The following is an 18,498-nucleotide window of genomic DNA, read 5'->3' on the forward strand; positions in this document are numbered from 1 at the left end:
TAAGTCCAGACTTTGACTAGGCCACTCTAAAACCTTCGTTTTAAAAAACAAACAAACCAAAAAAATCAGAGGTGGACTTGCTGGTGTATTTCAGATCTTTGTCCTGCTGCATAACCCAATTTTTTCACTTTGATTTTTGGGGTGTCTTTGAATTCAGCCTTCAAACAATGCGCCATCCTTTCGTCCTAAAACATTACCCAGACCATATCAGCGTAGATAGCCAGCATGATTTTTTTCCCCATTGTGATCCGATGTGTTTTCAAAGTGTTCCTTTATTTTTTTGCGCTGTGTACTTTTTAACAGTACTAGATTATCATTTTTGAACCTGGTCTCCTTTTAAGTTCCATAAAACAGTGCTCATCACTGTAGATAAAATGTAATACATGTATAGAATGAAAACTAAAAACCAAGGACTTCAATGACAGTTTTGACTTTTGAAATGCTTTATTGACTAAACTGAGTTTATTTTACTACAGGAGAAAATGACTTGGAATACAGCTGGAACTTCTGCACTAAGTAAAGCCTTTTAAGATTGTTTGGACAGAAGTTTAACAAGCCACAGAAAGAAAGCACAACATGGCACACATCAGTAAACATAAGGCAGTTACCTTTACCTTCTTTAACGGGAAAAAGTACCAACATCACAGAATGAGATAAAGCCTACAGAGCCAAGTTGTGTAACAGCTTGTCAAAAATGTTCAGAAAATCATCCTCTAAAAGGGTTGTTTACAAAGATAATGTAATAATATGGACTAAATCTGGTATTCCCATGTTTAGATATGAGGTTTTACTGATCCGCCATTTAAAAATATGAATTTATTGGAGTATGATTTGAAAGTGTTAAACCCATTCGGATGAACATTTCATGACATTTTGACAAACACTTACCCAGGATTTATTACAGCTGCCAGCAGGCCTCAAGTCCAACATAAAGAATAAGAACCCTTTCAAAGTAAAATGGCTCATTTTATGCAATACTGAAAGTAACTTACAAGAACTGGTGACATTCAATCAGCAACACACTTGGCCACAGAGATCTATAGTGAGTATTGATGCAGTCCAGAGTATTTTCATGGTACACATTTCAATCAACACCTGGGTATTATGGGCTTTTATTATTTTTTTGGCTTCACTCCTTTGTCTTTCTCAAACTGAGCAATCTGGTTAAAAATATCCAACAGGTTCGCAGGGAGGTCCTTTTTACGCCTCATATCGCTCTCTTCATTATGAGTTCCAGCACTTTCTTTTTTACTGTGTCCTTGGTCTGGCATGCTGCCGCCTTCCTTTCGACTTTCCTTCTCTCTTTTCACCTCATCTACTTCACGAGCTTCCAGCCTCCCTCTATTCTCGCACCTATCACCTTCAAAGAAGTTCCTTGCTGATGAGTCATGCCTCATCCTGTTCTGTGGGTGTTTGGAATTAGAATTTCCTGAATGCTCAGATCGGAAGCTGGATTTACGAGAATACTCCAACTCACCTGACGAGCACGATAATTTTCGCTTGTGATTCTCATCTAAACTACTTCTCCTTTTGGAGTCACTCTCCCTTCTGTCTTTCTTCCTATCAACATCCCTACTCCTATCCCTCCTTTCTCTACTCCTGCTCCTCCTCTTCTCTCTATCTGGGCTTCTGCTCCAGCTATTCTTCGTTTTCCTTGTCCTGCTCTCCTCTCTGTCCTTTCTCTTTCTTTCTCTCCGTGAGGAGTCAGACTCTTCCTCTTCTGAAGCTGCTGAAAGAGAATATAGTTTGAAATTCTTTCTATCATCTCCATCCTTCCCCTCTACCTGCTCCTCATCCCTAACTCCAAATCCCAGGCCTCCCAACTGGTTGAGAAAAGTAGCGGAGGTATTGGAAGGTGCGGGATACCACTCCACCTCATCCTCCTCTTTCTCCTTCCTGTCTTTCTTACCCTCATTGCTTCTCCTGCTCTCCCTTGAGGAGATTCTGCGATGGCGCTTGCTTCCACATTCTGATTTCCTCCGCTTCTTTTTTTTCTTTTTAGACCGCCTACGAGAGGAGGACGATGAGGAAGAAGAGGAGGATGTCCTGGAAGAAGTGGAGGATGAGGAAGAGGAAGATGCTGATCTCTTCTGTTTTTTCTTCATCCTGAAAAAGAGGAGATATCTACTGATAATCTTTTTTCTTTTAAAATAGATGGAGGTATTACAAGACGGTCTTTAACGGCAGTATCTGTACCTGCCATAACTTAGAAAATAAATAAGTCAGTCAGCTTACCTCTTCTCCTCTTTTAAGATCTTACGTAATTTCTCAGCGCTGCTCTGGCTGCTCGTAGTTGTGACCTGCTCCTTTGCCAATGCTTCCTCTCGCAGGCGAATCGATTTCTTTAGTCGCCGGGCGAGGCAAGGCAAGATATAACAATGGTAGGCAGGCAGGCAGGCAGGCAGGCAAAAGCCCACAGAAAGATATTCAAAAAAATACACGCCATGACCCAAGCCATGCAAAGATCCCAAAACAAAAATCATTCATTCATTCATTTATTCAGTCATTTGCATCAAGTATGCATGGAGAGGGAAAGAAAAATCAAAGGTTTGTGGAGGAGATAAGAACATCACCACCACAAACCAAACAGATTGCAGGATGATGGAAAACATGTGATGAGTCACAGATTTACCATAGAGAAAGTGGTAAAATCCAAGAGCACGGCCGTTTTTAATCAAAGCAGATGAACAGAGGTGCAGGCAGAGATGTGCAGAGAATTCAAACAGCATTTGTCCCAGATTGAGATAGAGAAGATTTCAATGTTACCGTATTTGGACCCAGGACACGAGTGTCCAGGAGAAGAAGAGTCATTGTTGGCATTGTGCAGGTTATTTTTCCCCCCACAAGGCAGGTGGCAAGGCCGTGGCAGTCGGAGGGTCAGGGGACAGAGTCCAAGGGTTGCGGACACACACATACACACCAAAACACTTCATCAGTATTACAAACCACAGTACTGGGAAATAACTAGATTAAGCAGAAAAGCTTTAGTGTATTTGTTTTTAGTAGACATGCCTACATGAAGAATATGCATTTTGGAAATGTGCTCAAACAGCTTTCAGGACCATGGACAGCAGCTCAGACATTCAGTGTTTATTGTTATACTGTTTGTTGTCTCACTCTGCTCTTCTCTTTCACTCCTTATTGATTGAGCTGTTAAATATGTAAAAGTTGTCCACAGGTTTAGTCAAGCTTAACAGGCCTTAGCGTGAACGCAAGAATCACTACTAAGAATCTGCCAATGCACAAATTTCCCCGTCGTGGGATCATTAAAGTTTTATCTTATCTTATCTTATCTTAACAATAGAGCCTTTCACAGCAGCCATTCTAACATAAGGACACCGGTAATGACAGTTATTAGGGCATCACCCTACATATAACAGAGCCTTCATCATTATAATTAGGAACACCTGTTTTTAACCTACTATTATAAACTGGCCTGTAAAGTTTCTGCTAATGTTGTAATATTCACACTTCTTCAGACTTTGAATTTAATATATTTTTGCCCTCTTGATGGGAGTATAAAGCAGAACTCGACCAATATAGGATTTTTCAGACAGATACTGATATTTGGCGACTTAAAAATCTGATATATCAGCCAGTTTTTTTTTTTTCCCAGTCACACAAACATAAACAGATTTCCCTGACATTTTTTATATGTAGTTATTTACATGTCCGTACTAAGATCATTTGAAAATGCAGTTTAAAAATAAACTTTTGCTGTTACAAGTCATGGATTACTCATTTACACCCAAAGCACATGCCAACAGGGAAGCTGCAGAGTGCCGTCTGGTAGAGAAACTGAGAAGCACTTGTGACAAGGGTATTTCTCCAATCTCTTCCTCACTAACAGACTCTTTGCTTTAGCTACATGCAATAGTGGTCATGTGTGTAGTCACCCCAAGAGGCTCCTTTTAAGCAGGGAAAAATCCTGACTGCTGACAGAAACATCTGGTTCTGTAGCTGTTTAGTGCCCACTATTCACCGGGTAGTTGCTAACTTTGTGTGCCTGTTTTCTGGTGCTCGATAGGTCGTAGAAAATGAATGTCAGACCTTTTTTTGCTGAAAATTCTGACTGCTGTAACCAAAGATAATCGGTAAAAATTAACCCAAAACAATACGGTACCAGGCTAAAACGAACTACAATTAAACTACAGAGTAAAATCATCACGGTCCCCTTTCAGATTCATGTTTCTGCACCACCCACTGTTCAAGTGAAAAATATTAACCACAGGCACTGTTCTGTTAACAGTATTTATCTCAAAAACATATTGACCCACACTTATTAGTTAAAAACAAATAAGATAAACAGAGCATACATAAATACCACTTGGGGAACTTGTTAGCTGGTTTTATGAGAAACTAATCTGTGCTATGAAAACAAGCAGGCTCTCACTTTTTCCACCCGTTTCATTCATTTTTCTGAAGTCACACATAAATAACCCCACATTTGAAACTAAGCTTTGATATGCCCATTACTGCTACATGTGCTGTAATAGTTAAGCCTGAAATACACACATCGCATACCTGGCAACTTTTGCGAAACCCTCAGGTGTGAGTGTGTGTTGTGTCCACTCACCTGTATTGTGTCTGTGATCTTGTGCAGGGCTTCCTGCGCCTCAGGGTTTGAATCATCTAGGGCTAGAGCTCTTCTGTACAATCCCTCTGCTGTTACTAGCTTTTCCTGTTCCTCAAGCCTACAAACACAAACAACAATCCTTTGAGTAAACAACAACAATACTCATTTCAATCCATCCATTTTCTTCTGCTTATTGGGGAGGCATGGGGAGAACATGCAAACTCCACACAGAAAAGCACCGGCCAAGGTGGATTCAAACCCAGGACCTTCTTGCTGTGAGACAACAGAGCTAACCACCGTACCACCATCCTGCTTGTAATACTTATTTGTATAGCAATATTCCTGTTAATTCTTCACTCCCTATTACTGACCAGTTGATGCTCACTCACCCGTTTCAAACTAGCCTGTGGCTTTTTTCCTGCTTAATAAACTTCCTCCTCATATACGAGCACTACTTTCCTCCTTGGGAAAAGTCAGTAATTTCAAGTTACTTTATATGACCTTCTACCTAGCTGTTAAGACTTCCCTGTTTGATGATGATATCTTTATACTTGCTTATCAGACCCATTGTGCAAGAAACATTATACATAGCAAGAAAAGGCTTCAAATAATGCAGCTCTTCAGGATTCAGGTTGTAGAAAATCCTTCCACTTACACTAAACATGTATGCCTCTAATTACTACATTTCTCTTGAAGTAAGATGTGTCAGCTGCTTACCACCACTATTGAGAACATAAACTTCTCTCTCTGATCTCAGTCTTTCATAACTAGTGGACAAACCTGAGCTACTTTACATACTAAAACAACCAATGGAGACGCTCTGTTGTCACCCCTATGGAACAAGATATTATTGAATTGTAAGATCTCACATCCTGTCTGCCTACTCAGTGAAGAAGTGCTTACTGTTTTCCTCTCTCCACTAGTGTCTGACACAGATACTTCCTGGCGTTGCGGTGATCTGGACAGTTCTCAAGAGCCTGTTCAAAGTCTGTTATTGCCTTCATGATGCTGCCTTTGTTAGCATACCTGAGAATAAGGTGAAAGAAACACAGAGAGGACAATAATTTATAGGTGTGCTCAAAATGAACTGTGTCATGTTTTGAGGATATGAAAGGTGTATTGTGTTTAACAGCAACAAAACAATGACAGGAAAAGCCGTGGTGGCCCAATTACTGTTCCTCATACCATTCATATCAAAGAATGGTATGAGAAATGTTTACCAAAAGGTGTATGCAGGGCCTTACAAAGGAATATCACAAACAAGGACACAGTAATACAGCATTATAACAAAAAACAGGTTTCACCGGTTAACCTGAAAGTAGACTCACAGAGCTCCGCGTGCCACCAGTGCTTCTACATTATTCGTGTCTATTTCCAAGGCTTTGTTGTATTCATTCATGGCTTCCACATGGCGACCGTGTTTGAAGTGGTCCACCCCTGCACGGACACTTAAGGAAAACAAGCAAGATACAAGTCAGGTTGGTATTAATGTGAAGATAAGTCGGGGGAAATAAGTGGCATGATGAGATATAAAAAAAAATGCCTCATTCCATCCATTGCCTGTGGTTAAAGATAACAGTTAACAGCATTACCACTTTAAGGCCCAGGATGCAGACTGCTTCTTCCTGATCGCAGAAGCAAAATCCTCCTCTTGGAAAAGTTTACTGTGGAGAAAAGGACCACAGGCACCACTATTTAATAGCCTAGCTAGAAGCGCAGGAAGACCTTTATTATCTCAGGAACAAAAATCACTTTTAGGATTCAGGTGTAAAAAGTAATGCAAGAATCTACTTTGAAATTTGTACAGAATTATAGAAAATGCTGCATGGTCGCACCAATTGAAAGGTTTACCTCTGCAGTCCCCGCATCATTGACGGCGGCTGCGTGTCACTAATTCCGACCTTCTCCAGCAAGTAGTCCACTACAGACGGGTTGTGGTAGCCATGGCAACCTGTCAGTATATGCTGGTATGTCTCACTGGAGTCACTGGCTGCACGAACGCTACGACTAAGGAGAAAACAGTACAGCATCACTACAACCAAACACTAAGCTCAGCTAACATATCAGCCAGATAGATTCTGCTAATGAAAATATTTTTTATCATATTCTTGAAAAGCACAAATATCAACAGTGAGGTCGGACTGAAATGGCCAGTATGTTCTCTAGTGGGCATAAAATGATTATTAAGCTCACAATAAATAAAAAATAAAACCTTTGCATGAACAGTGACTGAGAATACAGCAGGGCTACTGCAGCTACAACCAACTGAAGCTTGATATGAATAACTAGTTCACAATTTTGTAAGACTTTCTTTTTCATTTAATGGTATCCAGCAAGGTTCCCTTGAACTAGGTAAGTGCGTTTCTCTTCATTAAATAATCTGTGTTGTGTTGTTACCTGTAGTGTATGGGGAGCTCCTCCCGGGTAATGACACCTAGTTTGATGTGCTCCAAGCTGGGAGAAAGACAGGCCTGATAAAGGGACACTGTGATTTTTTCCTGGTAGCGATCAATATCTTTCACTCCAGCTACGGAATAAAAAAAAGACAGCTTTGGATGTGATTTTCATTCTTTTACACAGCCAGCTACACTACTGCGAAGAAGCATTTCAGAATTCAAAATCCTGCAAGGATTTCTTCTGTTGTGATGACTGCATTGCAAACGTGCAGCAAACCTGTGACAAAAGAAATTTAATAATTCCAAACACAATCCCTTTGTGGAATTCTCCAAACTTTAAGATTAGGTTGTGCTCAGCACCAAATCAAAAAACACAGAAAGCAGAGTTTTATTAAGGCCACACCATCTAGCAACAAAGACAATTTTCTGCAATACAACAAAATCTAACATGTCTATTAATAAAAATAAAAACTTTTAAAGGCTCCTGAAAAGAGCTGCACTATATAATTCTAGAAATTATAGCACAAAGATCTTGTAGTGAAAACTGTGATTAAAAAAAAGAGAGAGATCACAACCCCATATTAATTTTAGGTTTAGACTTCAATGTTCTGGTTGTTTAACAAACCTCTGATGAAGTCTCCAATCTGGTAGTAGGACAGAGGGTCGTCATGGCTGCCAGTGGAGGGAATTTCTCTGACATGACACAGAGCCTGAAGGTTGAAAGAAAAGTGGAGAAAAAAAAAAAGTTTTGCCTTTATAAAACAACAGTAGAATGCAAAGTGGATGGCAGGAGTGGGTCAGGTGGAAAAAGCAATAAAGCTTATTACACACCATTTGCCCTCACAAATCTAGACAGCCAAAAAACTGACAACAAAAATCCTCCAGGAATCTTTTTGTAGAGAACTATTTCTTGTTAAGACAGCAACAATGTAATGGATTTATTGTTTCACTTCTAACACCTCAGTTGAAAGTCATAATTGATGGTGAGCTTCAGCCAAATGCCACCAGCTAGTCTTTCATTACACCAGGTGTGTGAGGATGTGAAAAGAAGCGATTAAATCTTTGTAAATTCCTGCACAACTGCCACTCCTGTACATCCCATAAAGCACAAGGCCAAATGACTGTAATGACACAAAAGTCATCGCGTGGAGTCATAACATGAATTTCAAGAGTAACTTTATGCTTACATAACTCTGTAACCTGTGACATTCCTGGCAGTCACTCAGGAATTCACAGAACCACACAACTGGTTCAACCACAGTTGTAACATTTTTCAGCAACTACAGTGATGGACTTTTCACACGTACAAAGTGTAATAAATATAAATGATAAATAAATCAAATACATTCAAATGGCTTCACTTATTGACCTACCGACAACTCCAAGTCCTCAATGTCTCTTTTCAGACCTCCTGCCGTGCAAAACAGAGTGAGGAAGAAGCCATATTCTCTAATATTGTTGATCCTCCCCACCACAATGTCTCCTCTTTCCAAATCCCTGTAGATCATGGATCGTCTCTCCTCATATGGCACCTCCATGAATAACTCCATCGGTGGCATGACTGCATAGGGCTCTGGAAAAGCGTGCATGAGATGCAGTATGTCCCACAAAATAGACATATTTCTCAACATCAGATTAAGTAACTCATACTCAAGTTCATAGTTTATGTAGGAACATAAAAGCCTGTTGCAATTTAACAGCTTAGTGTGGATGAAGTCCGAGAAACAGTATGCGGTCAAACAAACACACACCTACAGCCTCCTCTTCTTCGTGGTCCTCTCCTCGAAGAGCGGCAGTCTTCCATGCTGGACTGAACAGGATGTCAGCCTTCCTGGCAATGAACTGCTCCACAAGCAGTTCATTGCTGTTCTCTTCAGACCTGCTGCACGGGACAACGACAACAAAAAGATCGATAAATCAAATCAAATAATAATTAGCAGTGGCACTAGACTGAGGTCACCTATGACACCAAAGGAAAATTAAATAATGCAGCAAAAAAAGTTGAATTTCCACACATTGCTGCTCTTTCGTCACTTCATTAGGATTTTGTATTATATATCAGATTTTTATTCTACAACCACAGCTGCAACAACCAGTTAAAAAGGGACGCAATGTATTGCATCCCCTTTAATACAGTGGTATAGCAGATTAACTATACCACTGATTACAAAAAAAAAAAAAAAAACAGCCTGGAAATAAAAGTTGTGCTAAGTGATTGATTGGTTGATTACTGTGCAGTTTATGTGCAGATGTTAATGCCAGAGGAAGTTTGGAACTCTGCAGAGCATCAGGGACTTTTACGCACTATGCGTCTCAGCCTCTTTCTAACTAGGTAGTCCTCCATTTCAGGGCTGATTTGCTGTGGTTACTAAATGCTTCCACTCTGCAGTACTTCAGCTGACAGCTGATCATGGAATACCTGGGAGGGATGAAATTTTACAAACTGACTTATTGCAAAGGTGGCATCCTTTTAAAGTGCTGCACTCAAATTTAGTGAGATCTTTAGAAAGTCCCATTCTTTCACTAATGTTTATAAAGGCAGACTGCATGGATAGGTTGTTTATTTTACCACCTGAATTCAGAGACTGCAACATGGACGTATCCATATAATGTACATTTTGATTATAAGCTCGTTTAAATTCAGTGAAAATGAATGGATGGATGTGCAAATGTTGCCAACTGCTCGTTAGCTTCAGCATATCAAGTGTGAAGGTTTTCACCTTATTAACCCTAAATACTGCTGGGCGAGCAATGGCAGCTTTACACTGTAAAATCATATCGGACCTAAGGATACTGTGATATTCATTCATCTTTCTTTTTGGACCATTTAACTCAAAGCTCATATGCAATATCATCATTACCTCCTAAGAAAACTTAAGAAAATACTGAAACAATAGCATTTTGTCTGTACTCATGGCTTCAGGCACTCTGTAGCAGCGCCCCGTGGAGCTCATACCTCTCATACGTGGCTTTGCAGAGGTCAGACACCACCGCCTGGAAGTCTGGGTTTTCCGTTTGCTCACATTTCAGCGTGTTGAACAGTGATTGTCCGTGATACGTGAGACATTGCTTCAACAGGTCTCTGTCCATTCTCTGCTTTTACGGGACTGAACTCACATTATTGTTCGAGAGAAAAACACTGCAGCGGCCCAGTGCTCAGCTGGGATCTTACCTTGCGTGGGACATTTTTTTTTTTTTTAAAGTTACGCAATTTTTTTTTTGCCAGCCTTAAAAATATTTATTTGCGGAAAAGACTGATAGAGCCAATCCAATGTAAGTAAGTTAGATAACAGCGCTTCTCTGTGTTTGTTTGGTTTTTTTTTGGCTAGCTAACAACTAGCAAAACAGTCACGCTAATATTTTTTCCGCATTTGTGCGGTTTGTTTGTCTTCGCAAAAACTCCAAATATTACTGCACAACACACCAAGACACTCTACTCTTGCTAGACAAAGACACTTGTTTCAGTTATTAAAATTTAGCTAACGCAAAAATAAAAAGACGAAAACATCCAAATAGCCAGGACTCATGCACGAAGGAGCATGCGCTGTGTGTGTGTCACACTCAAACAGTCGGAGGAAACAAGATCTATGTAGGAACCATGGTGGCTACCGCTGACTGCAAATATAATATTAATTCTAGACACTAGTGATGGGAGTTCCGGCTCTTTTCAGAGAGCCGGCTCTTTAGGCTCGGCTCCCAAAGAAGAGCCGGTGTTGTGCCAAAAAGTGATCGTCTGCCAGAAAGTGATTTTTGATGTTTCTATGTGCTTTTATGTGTAATGTCTTTGCTTATATTGGTGAATAGAGTGTAGTCAATAGGATTTATGAAGGGCTTAAATATAAAATGAAGAAATGACCTGTTATTCAAGTATGTTTATGACTCTGCATTATTGCACGTACATTATAATAAATCCAGTCCTCTTTGGTCACTTAAAATATCTATATAGAGTGTAATGTCATATTTGTTCTGATTTGCGCTGCCCTCTTGTCCAGATATCTCTTTAAAATCTGGCCAATCACAGTTTTTAACCTGATAAATAAAGAATATATAAAAGTCGCTGCCAAAAACTGATTGCAGCTTCTACCTTGTGACAGAAATGTTGTTTCTTACTCAAAATGACTTGATATCATTAAGGAGAGATATGTTTGACATATTTTTCACAGATTATAGGTCAGCAAGTCATTTACAACAGTTTAAATATGGGCAATCATTTTCTGGCAATCACTTTTTGGCAGACGATCACTTTTTGGCACAACACCGGCTCTTTCGGCTCCCAAATGGCTCCTTAAATTTTAATAATAAAAAAAAAAAAGTGTAAAATGGATTACTAATATAAAAACGTACATGAGGCCTATATCAAACATTTCTTTATATACTCAACATATAATAGAGTGCTCCAAATACAAATTATAAAACAAAATATTGGAAATTAGAAAAAACAAGGGCCTTTGAGGAGTTGATCCTGTTTCTTCTGCCCTGTTTTGTTCTTCTAATTACACTGAGGGATGAACAATTCGTATACAGTATACCTATGTAGGTTGTTTGTGCAGCCTGCTTGATATTAAATTTTAAATTTGCACTCTACACTCTGTCTATCCTTTAACGCCAGGCGATCGCTGCTGAAGTGCGGGTTTCCTGACCTTACAAGCCGCGAACAGCTGATTAATATATTGGGTCTCACCGCAGAGTCAGCTGGTCAAAGGAACTTGATATATTAGGGAGCAAGGGAACATTTTGTCCTCAAAGTTGATGTGTTAGAAGCAGGAAAAATGGGCAAAATGTGAGTGAGTTTGACAAGGGCCAAACTGATGGATAGCCAGACGACTGGATCAGAGCATCTCCAGAACTGCTGCTCTTGTCGCTGGTCTGCTGGCCGGTTCCTGAATCACCGGGTTAATGACTCGAATCTACCTGAATCAGGCTGACTCAGGTGATTCAGCTGAACCGGGTCACTGACTTCACTCAAATGAGCATGGTTTAAGTAAATAATAAGTTAAATATTCAAATAAATAAGCACTGTGTGAGCAGGCGACCATATGCCTTAGGGCTGAAAGTCAGCGGGCCGGGTTGAAGTCCGACCCCGAGCCGCTTCCCTTTGTTGCACCCCCCGCTCTTCTCCACTTTTCTGTCTACTCTTCACTGTCGCACTATCTAATAAAGGCTAAAATAAAATACACTGGTGTTCATTACGTGGCTGATTTTTTTTATTTTTTTTTTGCAAATTTAGCCTTTTTTCAGTATGATTGCTTTTATTTATATAGCTATTTGACATATTTCATTCTCAGTCTATATTCTAATTTTCACACTGCATTTTTTCATTTTTATCTCTTTATTGTTTTACATTCACCTTTTAGCATTCTTTGTTTTTATTTGGCTGCTGTTCTACATTTAATCCATTTTAATTTTGGTGATCTGGTGATTGCAAATTTCCAGTTTTGTTCAGTTTGTTGTTTTTTGTGTTTAAGTCTTGTCTTTTGGTGTGAGAAATTTAAATAAAAATAAAAATGTGTAGCCTAATTTATCTAATGTTTTTGGGTTGAGTTCTTTTCTCTTTGAATAAAAATCAGAGAGAATAAAAGGAAGGAACTGCACCACACAATTAAAAACCTGTTTGCCAACTTCATGAATAGCTTTCCTGCTAACTGCAATGGCATTTTAGTTGATTGACAGCACTAGCACTTTTGCACAATTGTGCTTTCAAAATTCTAGCTTTAGTATTTGAACTATGGCTGTATGCTTTCAGTTTAATTTTATACTGATCCATCTATTTTAAGTTCAAAAGGCAATGGCAAGATGCTTCTACACAGCATCTATCCCACTGACACACACAGCTTGGAAAAGTGTGTGTATATGTACTTTATGTACACAAATTGTTTACATTTCTTCTTTTTAAGTGTGTGAAACAAATGCAGTGGACAAAAGAACAATACAATACTGTTACAATCCATTCATCCACATCCAGTTCAGGGTCATGGATGAGCTGGAGCCTATCTCAGCTGTCACACAGCACGAGGCAGTGTACACCTTGGACAGGTTGCCAATTCGTTAATGCAGAGAGGCAGACAACCATTCACACATCCACATCTATGGGCAATTTAGAATCACCATTAAACCTAACCCCACTAACTGCATGTCTTTGGTCTGTGGGAGGAAGCCAGAATACCCAGAGAGAACCCATGCAAACGTGGGAAGAACATGCAAACTCCACAGAGAAAGGTCCCAACCAGATGGCAAATTCAAACCCAGGACCTTCTTGCTGTGCAGGCAACAGTGTTAACCTGATGCTTTGTCTCAGTCACACCCTTTTTGAAAAGTGGGGGAGGAGCACTTCATGATCTAAGTACAATGTACAATCAGAAAAAAGTCTGTACTGAGAGCAGTGAGAAGTAACAACAGTCACCATGGAAAGAAGAATCCTATGTTGGATATTTCTGCTTGGATATTTTCATACAGCACAAAGTAAGCATTTATTACAAGTCACAGCTTTATCATTGTTTATCCTTGTAGTTTGTTAGCAGCCCATGTGCAACACCTATAACTAAATTACATTTATTTTAAAGTACAGAAAATATTGCTAGATGTTTGCATTCTTTCAGTGTATGCTCCAAAAGTGATTGATATTCGGATTAAAAACAAATAGTTTCCAGAGTACTTCAAAACTTATTCCACTAATTTTTTTAGGCATTACAGTACATTGAGTAATAACAGGATAAATACTCTGTGCTAAAGTTTAAAGAAACGATAATTTGTTGTTTAAAGCACATTTAGTTTACATGTATTAAGTACTTCAGTTAGTTGGGTTGGACATGGATGAATTAATAGATCTTGCTTACATTCTAGGGATACCTGAAATCATATGCCAGAGTCATTTTTAATGTTTTTTAATTTTTAATAGCCATGAAAATAAAAGAAAGTGCAGAGAAAAACAGCTCCCATATAAAATATAAGGCAAAACATCAATCAGCATCTGCTGAGATGAAGAATAAAAACTTTTTTCTGGTGTATAAAAAAACTCATTGTGGACACAATGAAATTTCATTATGAGCATTAAAAGTAGTTAAAATTATACACATAACAAATAAATGAAGAAAACCAGATTCATAATTTCAGTATACGGAGACTGTCATTAATAACGCAAATGCAAAAAAACAAAATGTATTTTATATAGAGTACAAAATGAAAGGGACCATGTTATAATAAATACTCATGAGTAATAAATACTCATGCCATCAAACGTTTACTCATGAAAACATTTGATGGCAATGTTAAAAAATATTGATATTAACATCACCTGTTGCAACAACAGGAACGATGGCACAGCTTCCTACCACAACCACACCAGAGTCCACCACCACGATGCTGACCAACTCAGCAATCACGACCCAAGAGCCGACTACCACCACCCTAGACTCAACCACCATGGCCCCCACAACCGTCCCAGAGCCCGCCACCGCCAATGAGACGACAACCACTGCCCAACAGCCCGTCACCACCACCGAACAGGTCGCCACCACCTCCACCACAACCTCAGAGACGACTATGACCAGCACCACGGAGCTTACCACCACTACCCCAGAGCCGACAACAACTACCACCATTACCACCCCAGAGCAAACCACTACCCCAGAGCCAACCTCCACCACCACCGTCACCTCCACCACCACCCCAGAGCCATCCTCCACCACCATCACCACCCAAAACCCAACAACCACCCCAGAGCTTACCACTACAACCACCACCACCCCTGAACCAACCACAACCACCTCCCCAGAATCCACCACCACCACCCCAGAACTGACTACCACTACCACCAATACTGCCCCAGAGCAAACCACTACCCCAGAGGTAACCTCCACTACCACCGTCACCTCTACCACCACCATCACCACCCAAAACCCAACAACCACCCCAGAGCTTACCACTACAACCACGACCACCCCAGAGCTGACCACAACCACCTCCCCAGAACCCACCACCACCACCACCACCACCCCAGAGTCAACCACAACTACAACCACAACCACCTTCCCAGAACCCACCACCACCACCACAGAACCCACCACCACCACCATCCCAGAGTCAACCACTACTACTACCACCATCACTACCCCTGAGCCAATCTCCACCACCATCGTCACCTCCACCACCACCATCACAACCCCAGACCCAACAACCACCCCAGAGCTTACCACTGCAACCACCACCACCCCAGAGCTGATCACCACCACCCCAGAGTCAACCACAACCACCTCCCCAGAACCCACCACCACCCCAGAGCTGACCACCACCCCAGAGTCCACCACAACCACAACCACAACCACACCCACCTCCCCAGAACCCACCACCACCACCCCAGAGCTGACCACCACAGCCATTACCACCCCAGAGCCGACCACAACTATCTCCCCAGAACCCACCACCACCACCACCCCAGAGCTGACCACCACCACAATCACCACCCCAGAGCCAACCACAATAACCTCCCCAGAAACCACCACCACCATCCCAGAGTCAACCACTACCACCATCACCACCCCTGAGCCACCCTCCACCACCATCATTACCTCCACCACCACCATCACCTTCCCAGACCCAACAACCACCCCAGAGCTTACCACTACATCCACCACCACCCCAGAGTCGACCACAACAACCTCCCCAGAAACCACCACCACCATCCCAGAGTCAACCACTACCACTACCACCATCACCACCCCAGAGCCAACCTCCACCACCATCGTCACCTCCACCACCACCACCACCACCACCACCATCACCACCATCACCACCCCAGACCCAACAACCACCACAGAGCTTACCACTGCAACCACCACTACCCCAGAGCTGACCACCACCCCAGAGTCAACCACAACCACCTCCCCAGAACCCTCCACCACCCCAGAACCTACTTCCACCCCAGAGCTGACCACCACAACCATCACCACCCCAGAGCCGACCACAACTACCTCCCCAGAACCGACCACCACCACCCCAGAGTCGACAACAACCACTTCCCCAGAACCCACCACCACCATCAATCCAGAAATGACTACCACCACAATCACCACCCCAGAGCCAACCACAACAACCTCCCCAGAAACCACCACCACCATCCCAGAGTCAACCACTACCACCATCAACACCCCTGAGCCACCCTCCACCACCATCATCACCTCCACCACCACCATCACCTTCCCAGACCCAACAACCACCCCAGAGCTTACCACTACAACCACCACTACCCCAGAGCTGATCACAACTACCTCCCCAGAACCCACCACCACCCCAGAACCCACTTCCACCCCAGAGCCGACCACAACCACTTCCCCAGAACCCACCACCACCATCACTCCAGAAATGACTACCACTACCACCATCACTACCCCAGAGCAAACCACCACCCCACAGCTAACCTCCACTACCACCGTCACCTCTACCACCACCATCACCACCACAGACCCAACAACCACCCCAGAGCTTACCATTACATCCACCACCACCCCAGAGTCGACCACAACAACCTCCCCAGAAACCACCACCACCATCCCAGAGTCAACCACTACCACTACCACCATCACCACCCCTGAGCCAACCTCCACCACCATCGTCACCTCCACCACCATCACCACCCCAGACCCAACAACCACCACAGAGCTTACCACTGCAACCACCACTACCCCAGAGCTGACCACCACCCCAGAGTCAACCACAACCACCTCCCCAGAACCCTCCACCATCCCAGAACCTACTTCCACCCCAGAGCTGACCACCACAACCATCACCACTCCAGAGCCGACCACAACTACCTCCCCAGAACCCACCACCACCACCCCAGAATCGACCACAACCACCTCCCCAGAACCCACCACAACCACCCCAGAACTGACTACCACTACCACCATCACTACCCCAGAGCAAACCACCTCCCCAGAGCTAACCTCCACTACCACCGTCACCTCTACCACCACCATCACCACCACAGACCCAACAACCACCCCAGAGCTTACCACTACATCCACCACCACCCCTGAACCGACCACAACCACTTCCCCTGAACCGACCACAACCACCTCCCCAGAACCCACCACAACCACCCCAGAACTGACTACCACTTCCACCATCACTACCCCAGAGCAAACCACCACCCCAGAGCTAACCTCCACTACCACTGTCACCTCTACCACCACCATCACCACCACAGACCCAACAACCACCCCAGAGCTTACCACTACAACCACCACCACCCCTGAGTCGACCACAACCACCTCCCCAGAACCTACCACCAACAGCCCAGAACCCACCACCCCAGAGCTGACCACAAGTACCTCCCCAGAACCCACCACCACCACCCATACCCCAGAGTCGACCACATTCACCTCCCCAGAACCCACCACCACCTCCCCAGGACCCACCACCACCATTCCAGAACCCACTTCCACCCCAGAGCTGACTACCACAACCACCACCACCCTAGAGCCGACCACAACTACCTCCCCAGAACCCACCACCACCACCCCAGAGTCGACCACAACCACCTCCCCAGAACCCACCACAACCACCCCAGAACTGACTACCACTACCACCATCACTACCCCAGAGCAAACCACCACCCCAGAGCTAACCTCCACTACCACCGTCACCTCTACCACCACCATCACCACCACAGACCCAACAACCACCCCAGAGCTTACCACTACATCCACCACCACCCCTGAACCGACCACAACCACCTCCCCTGAACCGACCACAACCACCTCCCCAGAACCCACCACAACCACCCCAGAACTGACTACCACTTCCACCATCACTACCCCAGAGCAAACCACCACCCCAGAGCTAACCTCCACTACCACTGTCACCTCCACCACCACCATCACCACCACAGACCCAACAACCACCGCAGAGCTTACCACTACAACCACCACCACCCCTGAGTCGACCACAACCACAACCACCTCCCCTGAACCTACCACCACCAGCCCAGAACCCACCACCCCAGAGCTGACCACAAGTACCTCCCCAGAACCCACCACCACCACCCATACCCCAGAGTCGACCACAACCACCTCCCCAGAACCCACCACCACCTCCCCAGGACCCACCACCACCATTCCAGAACCCACTTCCACCCCAGAGCTGACTACCACAACCATCACCACCCTAGAGCCAACCACAACTACCCCCCCAGAACCCACCACCACCACCCCAGAACCCACCTCCATCCCAGAGCTGACCACCGCAACCACCACCACCCCAGGGCCAACCACAACCACCTCCCCAGAACCCACCACCACCACCCATACCCCAGAGTCAACCACAATCACCACCCCAGAACCCACCACCACCAGTCCAGAACTCACCTCCACCCCAGAGCTGACCACCACCACCACCACCACAGAGCCGACCACAACCACCTCCCCAGAACCCACCACCACCTCCCCAGGACCCACCACCACCATTCCAGAACCCACTTCCACCCCAGAGCTGACTACCACAACCATCACCACCCTAGAGCCAACCACAACT

The 18,498-nt window shown here is 43.6% G+C and overlaps 1 protein-coding gene across 6 annotated transcripts; it reads right to left on the reverse strand.

The window, feature by feature from the left end:
- Positions 1-425: 425 nt before the first annotated feature.
- Positions 426-10,525, reverse strand: ttc14 (tetratricopeptide repeat domain 14). 6 transcript variants are annotated; one of them, XM_030727108.1, is made up of 13 exons: positions 9,929-10,525; positions 8,724-8,854; positions 8,346-8,545; positions 7,598-7,682; positions 6,974-7,103; positions 6,428-6,583; positions 6,169-6,240; positions 5,905-6,024; positions 5,480-5,602; positions 4,577-4,694; positions 2,236-2,342; positions 1,910-2,106; positions 426-1,726 (listed from the first exon to the last, which is right to left on the reverse strand). In XM_030727108.1, the coding sequence occupies exons 1-13, from the start codon at positions 10,060-10,062 to the stop codon at positions 1,116-1,118; spliced, it is 2,184 nt and encodes a 727-aa protein (XP_030582968.1). In that variant the 5' UTR covers positions 10,063-10,525; the 3' UTR covers positions 426-1,115. The 6 variants fall into 6 exon arrangements, 5 of the variants coding, with proteins under 5 accessions (XP_030582968.1, XP_030582967.1, XP_030582965.1 ...); XM_030727107.1 differs by having other exon boundaries at positions 426-1,729; XM_030727105.1 differs by having other exon boundaries at positions 426-2,106; positions 8,724-8,851.
- Positions 10,526-18,498: the final 7,973 nt, after the last annotated feature.

This window comes from Archocentrus centrarchus, chromosome 4 (genome assembly GCF_007364275.1).
Source record: "Archocentrus centrarchus isolate MPI-CPG fArcCen1 chromosome 4, fArcCen1, whole genome shotgun sequence".
Classification (NCBI taxonomy): domain Eukaryota; kingdom Metazoa; phylum Chordata; class Actinopteri; order Cichliformes; family Cichlidae; genus Archocentrus; species Archocentrus centrarchus.